At 37.5% G+C, this 15314-nt stretch overlaps 1 protein-coding gene across 4 annotated transcripts in view; it reads right to left on the bottom strand.

Annotated features, from left to right (window-relative positions):
* Positions 1–15314, bottom strand: part of LOC123524461 (mediator of RNA polymerase II transcription subunit 23-like) — a 299330-nt gene that overhangs the window by 260656 nt on the left and 23360 nt on the right. For 2 of the 4 annotated variants that reach the window (XM_045302672.2, XM_053538842.1), the window contains exons 3-4: positions 6164–6288; positions 2067–2178 (exon numbers count right to left, since the gene is read on the bottom strand). In XM_045302672.2, coding sequence (XP_045158607.1) covers positions 2067–2178; positions 6164–6288 — 237 coding nt within the window. Of the gene's footprint in view, positions 1–2066; positions 2179–6163; positions 6289–15314 lie in introns of those variants that run through there. The other 2 variants (XM_053538843.1, XM_053538846.1) reach the window with 1 other exon arrangement.

Here is a 15314-nt window from a genome sequence, read left to right as displayed (position 1 = left end):
TGTTGGTTCTCTGTTATGCATAATATGTTGCTTTATAGCATATCATTCATAAATTAGAAAGCAAATGACAAAAGAAGATCATAGGCTCTCAAAATCACTTTATTTTTATGAATGAAATTTGATTACACTTTGATCCTGAAGCAATTTGTATCATACTCTTGAGTTTCTTGCTATAGTTTGAACTTTTGACAAAGAGAGGTCATGCCTTTGTCATAACCTTTGTTATGTAGCTTAATTGATAAACTTTTTTGTTATGATTGATGCATAGTTACTCTTAGAAGTGTTTCTTTTAATGTTATGGTATATCAAGGAATATTCCAACACATTTAGTCCTTGTCTGTACAATTAAGAATACCAAAAAAATATTTTGTACATTCTGTCATTATTGTAAATGTTTCAAAATGACTACAATAATCTTCTTTATTAAACATAATGTATAAAGTTTTATATATTTCTTATATCTTGATTTGGTATCACTAAAACAGTTTTGTCCAGCTGGTTTTAGTTTTAAATCTAAAGTTTTTACTTTAAATACCAGCATAATTTCTTTTGTTTATTAGTTTTGGTTTAGCACCACTTTGCAAATGAAATTCAGTCATGTAATGTTGAGCAGTTAAACTAACAAGTGTCCATGGATTCTGTACTGGAACTACTCAGTTCTCTGCAGACAAGTGCTAAGTTCTCTGTATTGTACAGGTGGGTGTAAGTCTACTTCTACGAAGCTGACTTTAGACACAATATCTTTATTTAATCGTAATGGACAGCAAAGGCCTCATCCAGATATCTGACTCAGGACTCTTATGATTCATCCTATAAAGCTAGGGTTGTTTTTGTATATGTTCTTTTTATGCTACTTTTTCTAAAATTCAAAAAGTACTTTTTACTAAGCTTGACTTTCATTAACAGGAAGACTGAAAATATCAGCTGTATGATCATAATATTATGGAGCACAGATGGATATTATTGGGTGTTTTATTGAAATTCCATCTAAAATTAGAGTTACATGGATGGTGCAATATATATTTTAGGCTATTTCTGAAATAACAGAAGAAAACCTTCTTAAAACTAACAGCTAACAGTTTAAAGAAATCAGTATGCGACAATTTGGGCTCCAACTTCTTTTTAAATATCTTTTTAAAAGGCAACGGTTGTGGTAACATATTTTAAAGTGTGTTACGGAAAACATATCACACTCTCTGACAAGTAAATAAGTATATTGTATTATTAAAGTACAAAATAATATTAATCATGTTTATGGAATATTTTCTGAGTAACTGATGCAATACAACAAGGTGGTTGAAATGGTAACGTAACATGTGTAATATATGTTACATTTTTATTCTCCCTTTAATAAAGTGTTTATTCTATGTCTACAAACATTATAGACCACATAAAAATTTGCTTTTCATTGATAACAATTAATTATATCATTTTATTCAGTTTAACGGGTTTCAGAATTTTATTCATTGTTTGTGACACTGGTTCATTTTATGCAAATTAGCTGAGCACATCCAGTTTTGAGTAAACAAATTTGCCATAAAAGTAACAAAATAATATATTACAAAACATTGAGAGACTTTAAGACCAGAACAAAGCTGATTAGTACATTTAAATTGATTTGAAACTTAGAAAATGTTATTTTTCAACAAAATTTTGTTATTTTTTAACATTCTCATTAATATTCATGCTTATGCAAATTAGTTAATCAAAATAAAAATGCTTCTTTTCAAAGGCCAATGTCTTAGCTTCATTTTGACACCATTTTTATTGTTCTATCACTAAAACTGACCAAGATATGACTGATTATTATCTATATGGTCGTCCTTTTCAAAAATGAATGGTTGCCATGGAAACAGTGAAATCATATATAGTTCAAGAGTTTTTTCATGGGAACATTTTTGATTTTGAAAGAGTTGGTCCTGCCGAACAATTTGGTACCTATGAAAAAAAGTCTGGGGGGAGGGGGGGGTGCATGGTAGACCTTAATGGCCCCCGTACTAAAGTCTACACAATTTGATACACAAAGTTTTGTCAGTTTTTTAATGAAAAATAAAGGTACATCTTACCTTATAGTCAACACCCCCTACAAGCTTCCTGATTAACTGGAAAGCTCTAATGAAAGGCTTTGTGTTCATATACACCATCTTTTCATGATCAAGCAGTGTTTCACAGATGAACCTAACAACAAACAACAGTTTTATGGTGAAATGTAATGCTTTACAAAGGTTTACTTGCAAAAGTCTGTTTTTTATGCTAGTTAACCCAATAAATCTGTTCTAAACTTTAACAACTTAGTTGTGTTCACCAAATGCAACAATTTCCACAGGAGCATTTTCTATCTTGGTTTTCAAAGAAAGGTAGAGTTATTTTTGAGTAGGCTAAAGAAAAATCTGCTTCTGCATTTTTTCCTCCTATTAAGTGTCAAGCTGGCGGTTTGTAAACCAAAGAATAAACAAGAGCTTGTAGAACACGAAATGCCCCCCTTGATGCATTCAGTAATTGCACAAGAAACAAAAATTATTTGCTCACTGTAAACAAAAGTTCTACTGTTCTGGTTCAATATGACCTTGACCTTTGACCTCAAAATCAACAGGGGTCATCTGCTGGTCATGATCAACCTCCCTATTAAGTTTCCTGATCCTAGGCCCAAGCGTTCCCAAGTTATTGTCTGGAAAGGGTTTAACTGTTCCGGGTCAATGTGACCTTGCCCTTTGGCCTACTGACCTCAAAATCTAAAGGGGTCATCTACTGGTCATGAGCAATCTCCCTATCAAGTTTCGTGATCCTAGGCCCAAGCGTTCTCAAGTAATCATCTGGAAACAGTTTAACTGTTCCTGGCCAATGTGACCTTGAACATTGACCTAATGACCTCAAAATCAATAGCGGTCATCTGCTTGTCATGACCAACCTTCCTATCAATTTTCCTAATCCTAGGCCCAAGCGTTCTTGCAATATCGTCCGGAAACTATTTTACTGTTGCTGGTCACTGTGAACTTGACCTTTGACCTACTGATCTCAAAGTCAATAGCGGTCATCTGCAGGTGATGACCAACCTCCCTATCAACTTTCATGATCCTATGCCAAAGCATTCTTGAGTTATCATCCGGAAACCATTTTACTGTTATGGGTCACTGTGACCTTGATCTTTGACCTACTGACCTCAATATCAATAGGGGTCATCTGCTAGTCATGACCAACTTCCCTATCAACTTTCATGATCCTAGGCCCAAGCGTTCTTGAGTTATCATCCGGAAACCGTTTAACTGTTCCGGGTCACTGTGACCTTGACCTTTGACATATTGATCTCAAAATCAATAGGGGTCATCTGCTGGTGATGACCAACTTCATGATCCTAGGCCCAAGCGTTCTTGAGTTATCATCCGGAAACGGATTGGTCTCGTACCGACCGACCGACCAACCGACCGACCGACTGACATCTGCAAAACAATATACCCCTCCTTCTTCGAAGGGGGGCATAAAAATGCCTTAACATGAGTATAAATATCAATATTAACATTATCATGATTTCAGAATGATATGAACACAAGTTCTTTTTTTATATCTGTCTAAGATTTACATTGGCAATTATATATTTAGCAAAACTTCATACAACATGTCAATCTGTATAATCATTATTACCTCCCACTACCTATCTGGGAAGCTCTTACCCACCCTCATACAGGAGGGTCAGGGCGACTGACCCAAAAAAATTCTTAAGGTTTATGCATGTGCATGCGCATGCCTTCCGCATGTGCCGGGCAGCTTGATTTTTTTATACCTTTGGAGCTGCTTTTAAACAATTTTTAAGACATTATGAATGCTATAGAACTGTTACATCAACACACATTCATACTTTTAATCACTATGTCTGTTTTGCTTAAACAAGAGGGTCATGATGACCCTGAATCGCTCACCTGAGTAATATGAGCCACATGTTTCAAATGGCAAACTGATGCTAAAATATTAGAAAGTAGATCAGTAGGTCAAAGTCATGGTCACTGAAAGTCAGTTTTAAGATCGGTATGCAAAACTGTACATGTTATCTAAATTTCAAGGCTGTATCTTAAGTCGCTCACCATGTGACCCAGATTTAAAATTGTCCAAGACTTAATGATAACAAACATTCTGACCAAACTTTATGCAGATAGAATCAACAAGGAGCTGCGTTCAATAAACACTTGATACCCCCAGTGGCATCCTTGTCGATAGATTTTGCACCTAAGTCCAAAACGAGGTCAAGGTCAAGGTCAAACTGAGGTCAGGTGATGTTTGAAGATGAGGAATGGTCACAGTTTACATCTGTATTAGTATCAATTCATTCTTGTAAGGGGTATTGATGCTAGACGAAACGGTCCCATTTGGTTAACCAAGAGATGGCCCATATAAAGCAACCCAAGTCCAAAATGAGGTCAAGGTCCAGGTCAAACTGAGGTCAGGTGATGTCTGAAGATGAGGAATGGTCACAGGTTACATCTGCATTAGTATCAAGTCATTCCAGTAAGGGCTATTGATGCTGGACGAAACGGTCCCATTTGGTTAACCTCGTACGGACGGACGAACAAACGGACGGACGGACAGGACAATCACTATATGCCTCCAGCATCAGTAGATGCTGGGGGCATAAGAATGTGCCCCCTAGAATGTAAACAAGCTTATTCTTTGATTTGACCTGGTGACCTAGTTTTTAATCCCACATGACCCAGATAAAAATTCAATTGATATTTCATGCAGACAAAAATTCTGACCAAGTTTCATGCACATCAAATGAACAAGAGTGTTAATAAGCTTTTCCTTTGATTTGACTGGGTGACCTAGTTTCTGACCCCATATGACCCAGTTTCAAACTTGGCCTAGAAATCATCAAGATAAAAACTCTGACCCAAGTTTCATGAAGATAGGGTCATAAATGTGGCCTCTAGGTTGTTAACAAGCTTTTCCTTTGATTTGACCAGATGACCTAGTTTTTGGCCCGACATGACCAAATTACAATACAGGCCTAGAGATCATCAAGATAATCATTCTGTGCAAGTCTGTATCAAATCAAAGCATATATGAAACCTCTATATGGCTGAAAGGGCCAAAATAGAAAATTATGCCGCTTTCAAGGGCAGTAACTCTAGAACCCATGATGGAATCTAGCCAGTTTTCAAAAGGAACCAAGATCTTATTGTAACTTAAGTTGTGTGTAAGTGTGGTTAAAATCAAATATAAAATGTCACTTCGAGGTTGGAGGGGCAGGAAGCAATGCCGTGGTGGTGACAGAAAGTCCAAGAAATTGAGGGGTGGGGGGTGGGGTGGGACAAGTAGATTCTTGCAGTCTGCACTGCCGATCCTCTTATCACCAACATGCCTATATTTCAAGTTTCAAGTCATTACCTTAACAGTTTTTAAGTTATCCTCTGGTGGGCAGATTTGACCTTCCTGTGATCTTGACCTTTGCCCTACCACCCTGGTTCATGCACTCTGCACGTCGTCTCATCACCACCTACCTCCATGCCAAGTTTGAAGTCAATACCTTGAATGATTAGGAAGTTTTCCTCCAGACACTAAATACGACGATAGATTTGACCTTTGAGCACAATTTGTGTCTTTGACTTTTAAACTTACAGACCAGGTTCAAGTTCTCTGCTCATCACTATCTACCTCCATGCCATGTTTGAAGTCAATACCTTGAATGGTTAATAAGTTATACACTAGCAACGAATTATGACAGACAGATTTGGAACTTTGAGCTCAATTTGTGACCTTAACCTCTGAGCGTCAGACCCGGTTCATTAGCACTGCACATGGTTTCATTGCCACCTACCTACATGCAAAGTTTGACGTCAATACCTTGCATGGTAATTTAGTTATGTTACCAACAAAAAACAAGATGGATAGTTTTCACCTTTTAGCTAAATTTTCTACCTTGACTGTTTAACAGAGCTGGTTCAAGCTCTTTGCACATCATTTCATGCCATCTACCTATATGCCAAGTTTTAAAGTCAACAAATTTAATGGTTAAAAAGTTATGCTCTGGGCACAAATTATGATGGATAGACAGACAGACACACATGCCATCAAGTAATATGTTCTGTCCAAAACGGGCATATAAAAATATGGAACTTCAACACTACTACATTCTGTTAACCTTAAAACATATAAAACATTTCCAGTTACTTACTTGGATTGTAAGACATTTTTCTCTGCCATAGTCTCCAATAAAGTGGCCAGTAAGTCAACACGATTGACATTCTTCACATTAAAGTAGCTATTAGCATACACTTTGAGTCCTATGTTGTGGCTGTCCTACAACACAATAGCGATGTCAAGAACTATATGTTAACAAGAAGGCCAAGATGGCCCTAAGTCGCTCACCTGAGTAACACACAATAACAGTGTAAACATGTTTTACCTACCCGGCTGTACATATTCAAGAGTAATTGTGGAAAATTGCTGACAAATGCAAAACTTCCAAGGAAAGTAGGTACTTTCCACGGAATAGTCCGGAAAAGTCACCTGTTATATAACATGTCCAGAGTGATTTCAAATGTTTTCAACGGACATCTCTGGAAATTATTCTGGACATCTGTCAAAATGTTCATGGAATATTCACCGACACTGCGGAAATGTAGCACTTTGAAAAAATTCTGGTCATTTAACTCTGGAAAATAACTCTTGTCATTTTCTAAGGGATTTTAAACACATCAAAAAACAATTAGCATCAGACTGGGAATACCATGTGATCAAGCTCAGCCAATTAGATGAACTGATCTTACAGGGGAATTTTCAAAATGTGTAACTGGAAGTCTGATGTTAACAAGTTGTGTAAAAATTAGTGAAACTTTATTATGTGAGGAAATTCAGTTCAAAGTTAATATTGAGGATTCTGGAAATTGCTCAAGTAAGTTTGTTTACATGATTGACCAATGAAACAATACATACATTTGTAATTATGCTAATTAACACATGCATGTATATTTGTACATCAGTCATTATATAGCATAAAACAATGAATGCTAAAGTATAACCAAAGGCTTTACAAAGATTTTATAAATAACATGCATATAAGAAAACAGATATCTTTAGGTACTTTCTTTGAATGATTTTATTTCATCATTATTTAAGTGTAACTAATCTTTGTTCAAAACTATGTATATGCTTAAAAAATATTCTGATCAGTCACTTTTAACTGGCAAAGATTCATTTTCCTTGTTCATATGTATCATATAGTGTTTGAAACTGCAAAAGTGATCACATGCAATAAAATCATGTTGCTTGTACTGAAGTGTTATTGCTCACTATACATGTACAGCAAAAAAGTCTATAAGTCACATTTATTGCTATTGAATAATACTGTCAGCAGAACTTCCTGGACGACTGCAGATTAACTCCGGAAAATTGTTCACGGACGTACGTGGAATCACACTGGAAAATTGTCCATGGAAAGTTCTCCGGAAATCACTGGACATTTTTCCGCAGTATTCCATATCAAGCTCCGGAAAGTTTGTCTGATTACTCCAGAGTCCAGACTTCCATGGAAATTCAAAGACATTCCATGGAAACTTCTGGAATTTTGACAGCCAGGTAGTGATTTCATGCAGACAAATATTCTGAAAATTTTTCATTAAGATTGGACCAAAAAACGTGGCTTCTTGAGTGTAAACAAGCTTATTCTTTGATTTAACCTGGTGACCTAGTTTTTGACCCTACATGACCCAGATAAAAAATCATCCGATATTTCATGTACAAAAACATTCTGACCAAGTTTCATGCACATCAAATGAACAAGAGTGTTAACAAGCTTTTTCTTTGATTTGACCGGTTGACCTAGTTTTTGACCCCATATGACTCAGTTTCAAACTTAGCTTACGAATCATCAAGATAAACATTCTGACCAAGTTTCATGAAGATGGGGTCATAAATGTGGCCTCAAGAGTGTTAACAAGCTTTTCCTTTGATTTGACCGAGTGACCTAGTTTCTGACCCCATATGACCCAGTTTCAAATATGGCCTAGAAATCATCAAGATAAACATTCTCACTAAGTTTCATGAAGATGGGGTCATAAATGTGGCCTCTAGACTGTTAACAAGCTTTTCCTTTGATTTGACCTGATGACCTAGTTTTTGACCAAACATGACCCAGTTTCGATCCAGGCCTAGAAATCATCAAGATAATCATTCTGTGCAAGTTTGTATCAAATCAAAGCATAAATGAAACCTCTATATGGCTGAAAGGGCCAAACTAGAAAATTTTGGCTCTTTCAGGGGGTCAATCAGGGGCCGTAACTCCAAAACCTATGATTGGATCTGACAGATTCATCATGGAATCCAAGATTTATTGTTGTTGAAGATGTTTTGCAAGTTTGTATCAAATCAAACCATAAATGAAGTCTCTATTTGGCCATTTAAGGGGCCATAACTCTAGAACCCATGATGGGATCTGGCCAGTTTTCATAAGGAACTGAGATATTATGCCAATACAAGTTGTGTGCAAGTTTGATTAAAGTTGATTGCAAAATGTGGTCTCTATTGTGTTCACAAGCCAAAAATAGCAAAGTTTGGCCCTTTAAGGGGCCATAACTCTGGAACCCATGATGGGATATGGCTTGTTTTCCAAAGTAACCGAGATATTATGCCAATACAAGTTGTGTGCAAGTTTGATTAAAGTTGATTGCAAAATGTGGTCTATCAGGGGTCACGCTGTCGATCCCCACTTGAGCCATTTGCGACAAAAAATTAAATGTGGCTCCGAAATTTTCTAATTGGCGAAAATGGCCCGAAGCTATGTCTGTCTGCAAAACTACGAATATTGCCAGTTTTACGAACCAAAAGGTGTGAAAAATCGATTATCTGTGTAGACAAACAACATCCATTATTGAAAGGGAGGGAGCCAATTTGCAAAATTGTTATTTCATCAGGCAGTTAATTGGCGATAATTAGATTATTGAATTACAAACTGGATAATTATAATCATCATTTTGTGGGCTTGATACGATTTAATGAGCAATCGACCGTTAGACGATGTATAGCAAATTTTTTATGATTGCCGAGGGTTAGTTTGGGCAAAAACAAATAAAAAATGCTTTAGAAATTTTAAGTATTGAATAGGTATGATGATAGAAAAGCAATAAAACATAGGTATATTATCAAATATTTAATTCTAACTTACGTTTTCCGTATTTGTTACCCGTTTTCGCGACCGTGATTTTTTTATTAAATGGCAGATGTTTATAAAAATGATAATTTTAGATGTTAACAAAAATTGATTTTCTAAGTAGCTTTTTAAAGGGTTACTAAGAAATATGTAATAACTACATTAATTTCTTGAGAGGTACGAGTACTTTGGTACATATAATGTAGTCCTACAAGAATGTCAATGCTATGTGCTACACCGTTGTTGGCCTCATAATTTTATCTTCGGAAAAAGCAGTGGCTCAGAGAAAAAGATTCCCAGTGTGACCCCTGTCTATATTGTGTTCAAAAGCCAAAAACAGCAAGTGTTGGCCCTTTAAGGGCCAATAACTCTGGAACCCTTGATGGGATCTGGCCAGTTTTCAAAAGGAACCGAGATATTATGCCAATACAGGTTGTGTGCAAGTTTGATTAAAGTTGATTGCAAAATGTGGTTTCTATCGTGTTCACAAGCAAAAAATAGCTAATTTTGGCCCTTTAAGAGGCCATAACTCTGGAACCCTTGATGGGATCTGGCCAGTTTTCGAAAGGAACCGAGATATTATGCCAATACAAATTGTGTGAAAGTTTGATTAAAACTGACTGCAAAAAGTGGTCTCTATCGTGTTCACAAGGAATTGTGAACGGACGACGGACGGAAGACAGACGACGGACAAAATGCGATCACAAAAGCTCACCCTGTCACTATGTGACAGGTGAGCTAAAAATCTAAAACAAGAGAGTTATTTACCCTAAAGCGCTCACCTGTGTACAAGGCTTCAAGTGTGTTTGTATAAATACAGAGTTAGGTTTCTTCTATGTTAGCCTATATTATATGCATGTCACAAGAGCTCGTCGAACACGAAATGCCCCCCTTGATGCATTCAGTAATTGCACAAGGAACAGAAATTATATGCTCACTGTAAACACAAATTCCATTTCCGAACACAAAACTATGCAAGTGGTCCAAATTTGAAGCCTGTACCTTCAGAAATGTGAAAGTAGGTCACTAGGTCAATCTCAAGATCAAAGTTCATTTCAGTACACAAAACTATGCTTGTGGTTCAAATTTGAAGGCTGTAGCTTGAGAAATGTGAAAGTAGGTCACTAGGTCAAAATCAAGGTCAAATTTTATTTTGGAACAAAAAACTATGCATGTGGTCCAAATTTGAAGCCTGTATCTTCAAAAATGTGAAAGTAGGTCACTAGGTCCATAACAAGGTCAAAGTTTTTTTCAGTACACTAACCTATGCATGTGATCCAAATTTGAAGGCTGTAGCTACAGAAATGTGAAAGTAGGTCACTAGGTCAAGATCAAGGTCAACTCATGTCAAGGTTCATCTTGCCACTCAAAACTATACATGTGGTCCAAATTTGAATGATGTAAGTTATGGACATGAAGATTCTAAGTTTTTCCCTGTATAAGTCTATATGATCCATATGACCTCTGGGGCGGGGCCATATTTGACCCGAGAGGGATAACTTGAACAAACTTGGTAGAGAACCACTAAATGATGCTACATTACAAATTACCAAAGTCATAGTCTTTGTGGTTTGGACAAGAAGATTTTCAAAGTTTTTCCCTATATAAGTATATGTAAACCATGTGACCCCCACGGCGGAGCCATATTTGACCCTAGGGGAAAAATTTGAATAATCTTAGTAGAGGACCACTAGATGATGTCATATACAAAATATCAAAGCCCTAGGCCCTGTGGTTTTGGACAAGAGGTTTTTCAAATTATTTTCCTATATAAGTCTATATAAACCATGTGACCCTAGGGGTGGGGCCATATTTGACCCCAGGGAAATAATCTGAACAATCTTGGTAGAGGACCACTAGATTTTGCTACATACCAAATATCAAAGCCCTAGGCCCTATGGTTTTGAACAAGAAGATCAGAAACCATTTAACTGTTCCTGGCCAATGTAACCTTGACCTTTGACCTAATGACCTCAAAATTAATAGGGGTCATCTGCTGATCATGGCCAACCTCACTATCAATTTTCCTGACACTAGGCCCAAGCATTCTTGAGTTATTGCCTGGAAACCATTTTACTTTTCCTGGTCACTGTGACCCTGACCTTTAACATACTGACCTCAAAATCAATAGGGGTCATCTGCTGGTCATTACCAACCTCCCTATCAACTTTCGTGACCCTAGGCCTAAGCGTTCTCGAGTTATCATCCGGAAACCGTTTTACTGTTCAGGGTCACTGTGACCTTGACCTTTAACATACTGACCTTAAAATCAATAGGGGTCATCTGCTGGTCATTAGCAACCTCCCTATCAACTTTCATGATCCTAGGCCCAAGTATTCTTGAGTTATCATCCGGAAACCGTTTTACTGTTCAGGGTCACTGTGACCTTGACCTTTAACATACTGACCTCAAAATCAATAGGGGTCATCTGCTGGTCATTACCAACCTCCCTATCAACTTTCATGATCCTAGGCCCAAGTGTTCTTGAGTTATCATCCGGAAACCGTTTTACTATTCAGGGTCACTTTGACCTTGACCTTTGACATACAGACCTCAAAATCAATAGGGGTCATCTGCTGGTGATGACCAACCTCCCTATCAACTTTCATGATCCTAGGCCCAAGCGTTCTTGAGTTATCATCCGGAAACGGATTGGTCTACATTCCGACCGACCGACCGACCGACCGACAGACCGACATCTGCAAAACAATATACCCCTCCTTTTTCAAAGGGGGGCATAATAATTTGAACAATACCAGTAGAAATTATAAATCCGATATCACTAGCCAAATATTATGTGGTTTCTATTGTGTTCACAAGCAAAAAATAGCAAGCTTTAGCTATTATTGATTTTCAAAATTTCTTATATAAAAGCCAATAGTAAGTTCATGGCACAGGGGCATGACCATATTTTTTACAATAAGGCAATAATTTGGAGAAGTATGGTAGACAGTCAAATCCTTATATCACATGCCAAATATCTAAGCTCTAGAGAAAATGAATTTTAAAGTCTTATAGCTGAAAACCTAATTTTAGGTAAAACGACCCGTAACTGCAATGAACTGGAAGCATTTGAACAACTTTGAAAGAGAGCTACACACAAAGATCATTTGTTTCAGCAAAATTCATTCAGTGGTTTTAAAGGAGATATTGTTTAAAGAAATTGTTGATGTAAAGTGACCACGCTCTCAGCCAAAGTTTTTTTACGAATCAGGTCACACAAGAACCATTTCTGTAAAATTATTTTAAAATCTGGCTGGCAGTTTCACACAAGAAGATTTTTAAAGTTTCCACTATATACATATAGCGAAAAGTGACCATGCCCTCTGGCAGCCATGTTTTTCGACTAATCAAAATAATTTAAACAATCTTGGTGGAAGGTCACACAAAGACCATCTGTGTAAAATTATTTAAAATCGGGCCAGCAGATTCACACAAGAAGGTATTTTAAATTTCCACTGTATACATATAGGGAAAAGTGACCCAGCCCCTGGCGGCCATGTTTTTTGACAAATTGGTATAACTTGTACAATCTTGGTAGAGGGTCACACAGGGACCATTTGTGTAAAATTATTTTAAAATCGGGCTTGCAGTTTCACACAATAAGATTGTTTTAACTTCCACTATATACATATAGGGAAAAGTGACCACGCCCCCTGGCGGCCATGTTTTTTGATGAATTGGTATAATTTGAACAATCTTGGTAGATTGAGACATAAGAGTCACCGGTTTAGAAGGAGATGCCGTTTGAAGAGTTTTTTATTTTTAGCTCTGGCAACCCCTATGTGCAACCAAACGGAACCATTTGAACAGCTTTGGTAGAGGACCATCCAAGGAACATCCATTTCAAGTTTCATCAACATTATTCCTTACAGTGGTTTTGGAGGAGATGTCTTTTAAACACAATTGTTGACGGCGGACGGACGCACGCACTGAGGCACGACAAATACAGCGTGATCACAATAGCTCACCATGAACATTGCTCAGGTGTGCTAAAACGCAATGCCAACAGAACATTATACACCCATATTTATATGCAACCATAGTAAATTATAAGGCATTTAAGGGCATTTACAATCACAATGTTCAACCTTAGATACAGATGTACACTGTCTCTCATTGAATGAACAAGAGCTCGTAGAACACGAAATGATGCATTCAGTAATTGAACAAGGAACAGAAATTATTTGGTCACTGTACACAAGAGTTCTACTGTTCTGGGTAAATATGACCTTGACCTTTGACCTACTGACCATTCAATAAATTGAGGTCATCTGTTGGTCATGACCAACCTCCATATTAAGTTAAGTGATTCTAGGCCCAAGTGTTCTAAAGTTATCCTCCAGAAACTGTTTAACTCTCCCGGGTCACTGTGACCTTGACCTTTGACCTACTGACCTCAAAATCAACAGGGGTCATCTGCTGGTCATGACCACCTTCCCTATTAATTTTCATGATCCAAGCATTCTTGAGTTATCATTCAGAAACCATTTAACTGTTCAGGGTCACTGTGACCTTGACCTTTGACCTACTGACCTTAAAATCAATAGGGGTCATCTGCTGGTCATGAACAACCTCCCTGTCAACTTTCAGGATCCTAGGCCAAAGCATTCTTGAGTTATCATCCGGAAACTGTTTAACTGTTCCATATCACTGTGACCTTGACCTTTGACCTATTGATTTCAAATCAATCAGGAACATCTGCTAAGCATGACCAACTTTCCTATCAATTTTCATGATCTTTGGCTTATGCGTTCTTCAGTACTCATTCGAAAACTGTTAAACTGTTCTGGGTCATTGCGACCTTGACCTTTAACCTACTGATCTCAAAATCAATAGGGGTCATCGGTTGGTTATGACCAATCTCCCTATCAACTTTCATGATTTTAGGCCCAAGCGTTCTTGTGTTATCATCCAGAAACGGATTGGTCTACATACTGACCGACAGACATCTGCAAAACAATTTTGATTGATGAAAAATATCTGCGAAGTTAGTCTGAAAAAGGACCTGTGTTTTCTAACAAGAAGATTCAAAATGTTTCAAGTAACAAGAGGGCCATGATGGCCCTATATCGCTCACCTGAGTTAAATTGCTTGCTTGAACAAATTTCTCTGCTAAAGCTTAAAAAACAAGAAAGTAGGTCAGGGCCCATAACTCTGGAACCCATGATGGCCGGTTCAAGAAAGGAACCGAGATCTTATGGTGACACAAGTTTTGTGCAAGTTTGATTAAATTCAAATCATAAATGAAGCTGCTATTGTGCAGACAAGGTCAAAATAACTAATTCTGGCCCTTTCAGGAGCCATAACTCTGGAACCCATACTGGAATCTGGCCGGTTCAAGAAAGGAACCAAGATCTTATGGTGATACAAGTTGTGTGCAAGTTTGGTTAAAATCAAATCATAAATGAAGCTGCTATTGTGCAGACAAGGTCAAAATAGCTTATTCTGGCCCTTTCAGGGGCCATAACTCTGGAACCCATAATGGAATCTGGCCAGTTCAAGGAAGGAACCAAGATCTTATGGTGATACAAGTTGTGTGCAGGTTTGGTAAAAATCAAATCATAACTAAAGCTGCTATTGTGCAGACAAGGTCAAAATAGCTAATTTTGGCCCTTTCAGGGGCCATAACTCTGGAACCCATTATGGGATCTGGCCGGTTCAAGAAAGGAACCAAGATCTTATGGTGATACAAGTTGTGTGCAATTTGGTTAAAACTAGAGATGCTTTTGAGAAAAGTGCATGTCTCCCACAACTGCCCCTATGAAAAATGTCCAGTTTCTCTAGATGTTTAAGATGAGTGGATCCAATCAGATGGTCTGGACGAGTGGATCCAATCAGTAATTCAAGGGCCATAAATCAAAAGTGCCTGGGTGGATTTGGCTAGTTATCGAACTTGGCTAAGGTCTTATGGCCAAACACATTTTGTTAAAGTTTGGTGAAGATCGGATGAGAAATGTTCAACTAAGAGTGCGGACAAGAGTAAAAAGGCCGATTTTTCAGTAATTCAAGGGCCGTAACTCCAAAATGCCTGGACCGATTTGGCTAGTTATCGAACTTGGCCGAGGTCTCATGGTCAAACACATTTGTTCATGTTTAGTGAAGATCGGATGAGAAATGTTTGACTTAGAGTGCGGACAAGAGTAAAAAGGCCGATTTTTGGTAATTCAAGGGCCAT

The sequence above is a fragment of the Mercenaria mercenaria genome, chromosome 3 (genome assembly GCF_021730395.1).
Source record: "Mercenaria mercenaria strain notata chromosome 3, MADL_Memer_1, whole genome shotgun sequence".
NCBI classification, from domain to species: Eukaryota; Metazoa; Mollusca; class Bivalvia; order Venerida; family Veneridae; genus Mercenaria; species Mercenaria mercenaria.
The sequence above is the reverse complement of the archived record's forward strand: the minus strand, read 5'-3'. Positions and strand labels throughout refer to the sequence as shown.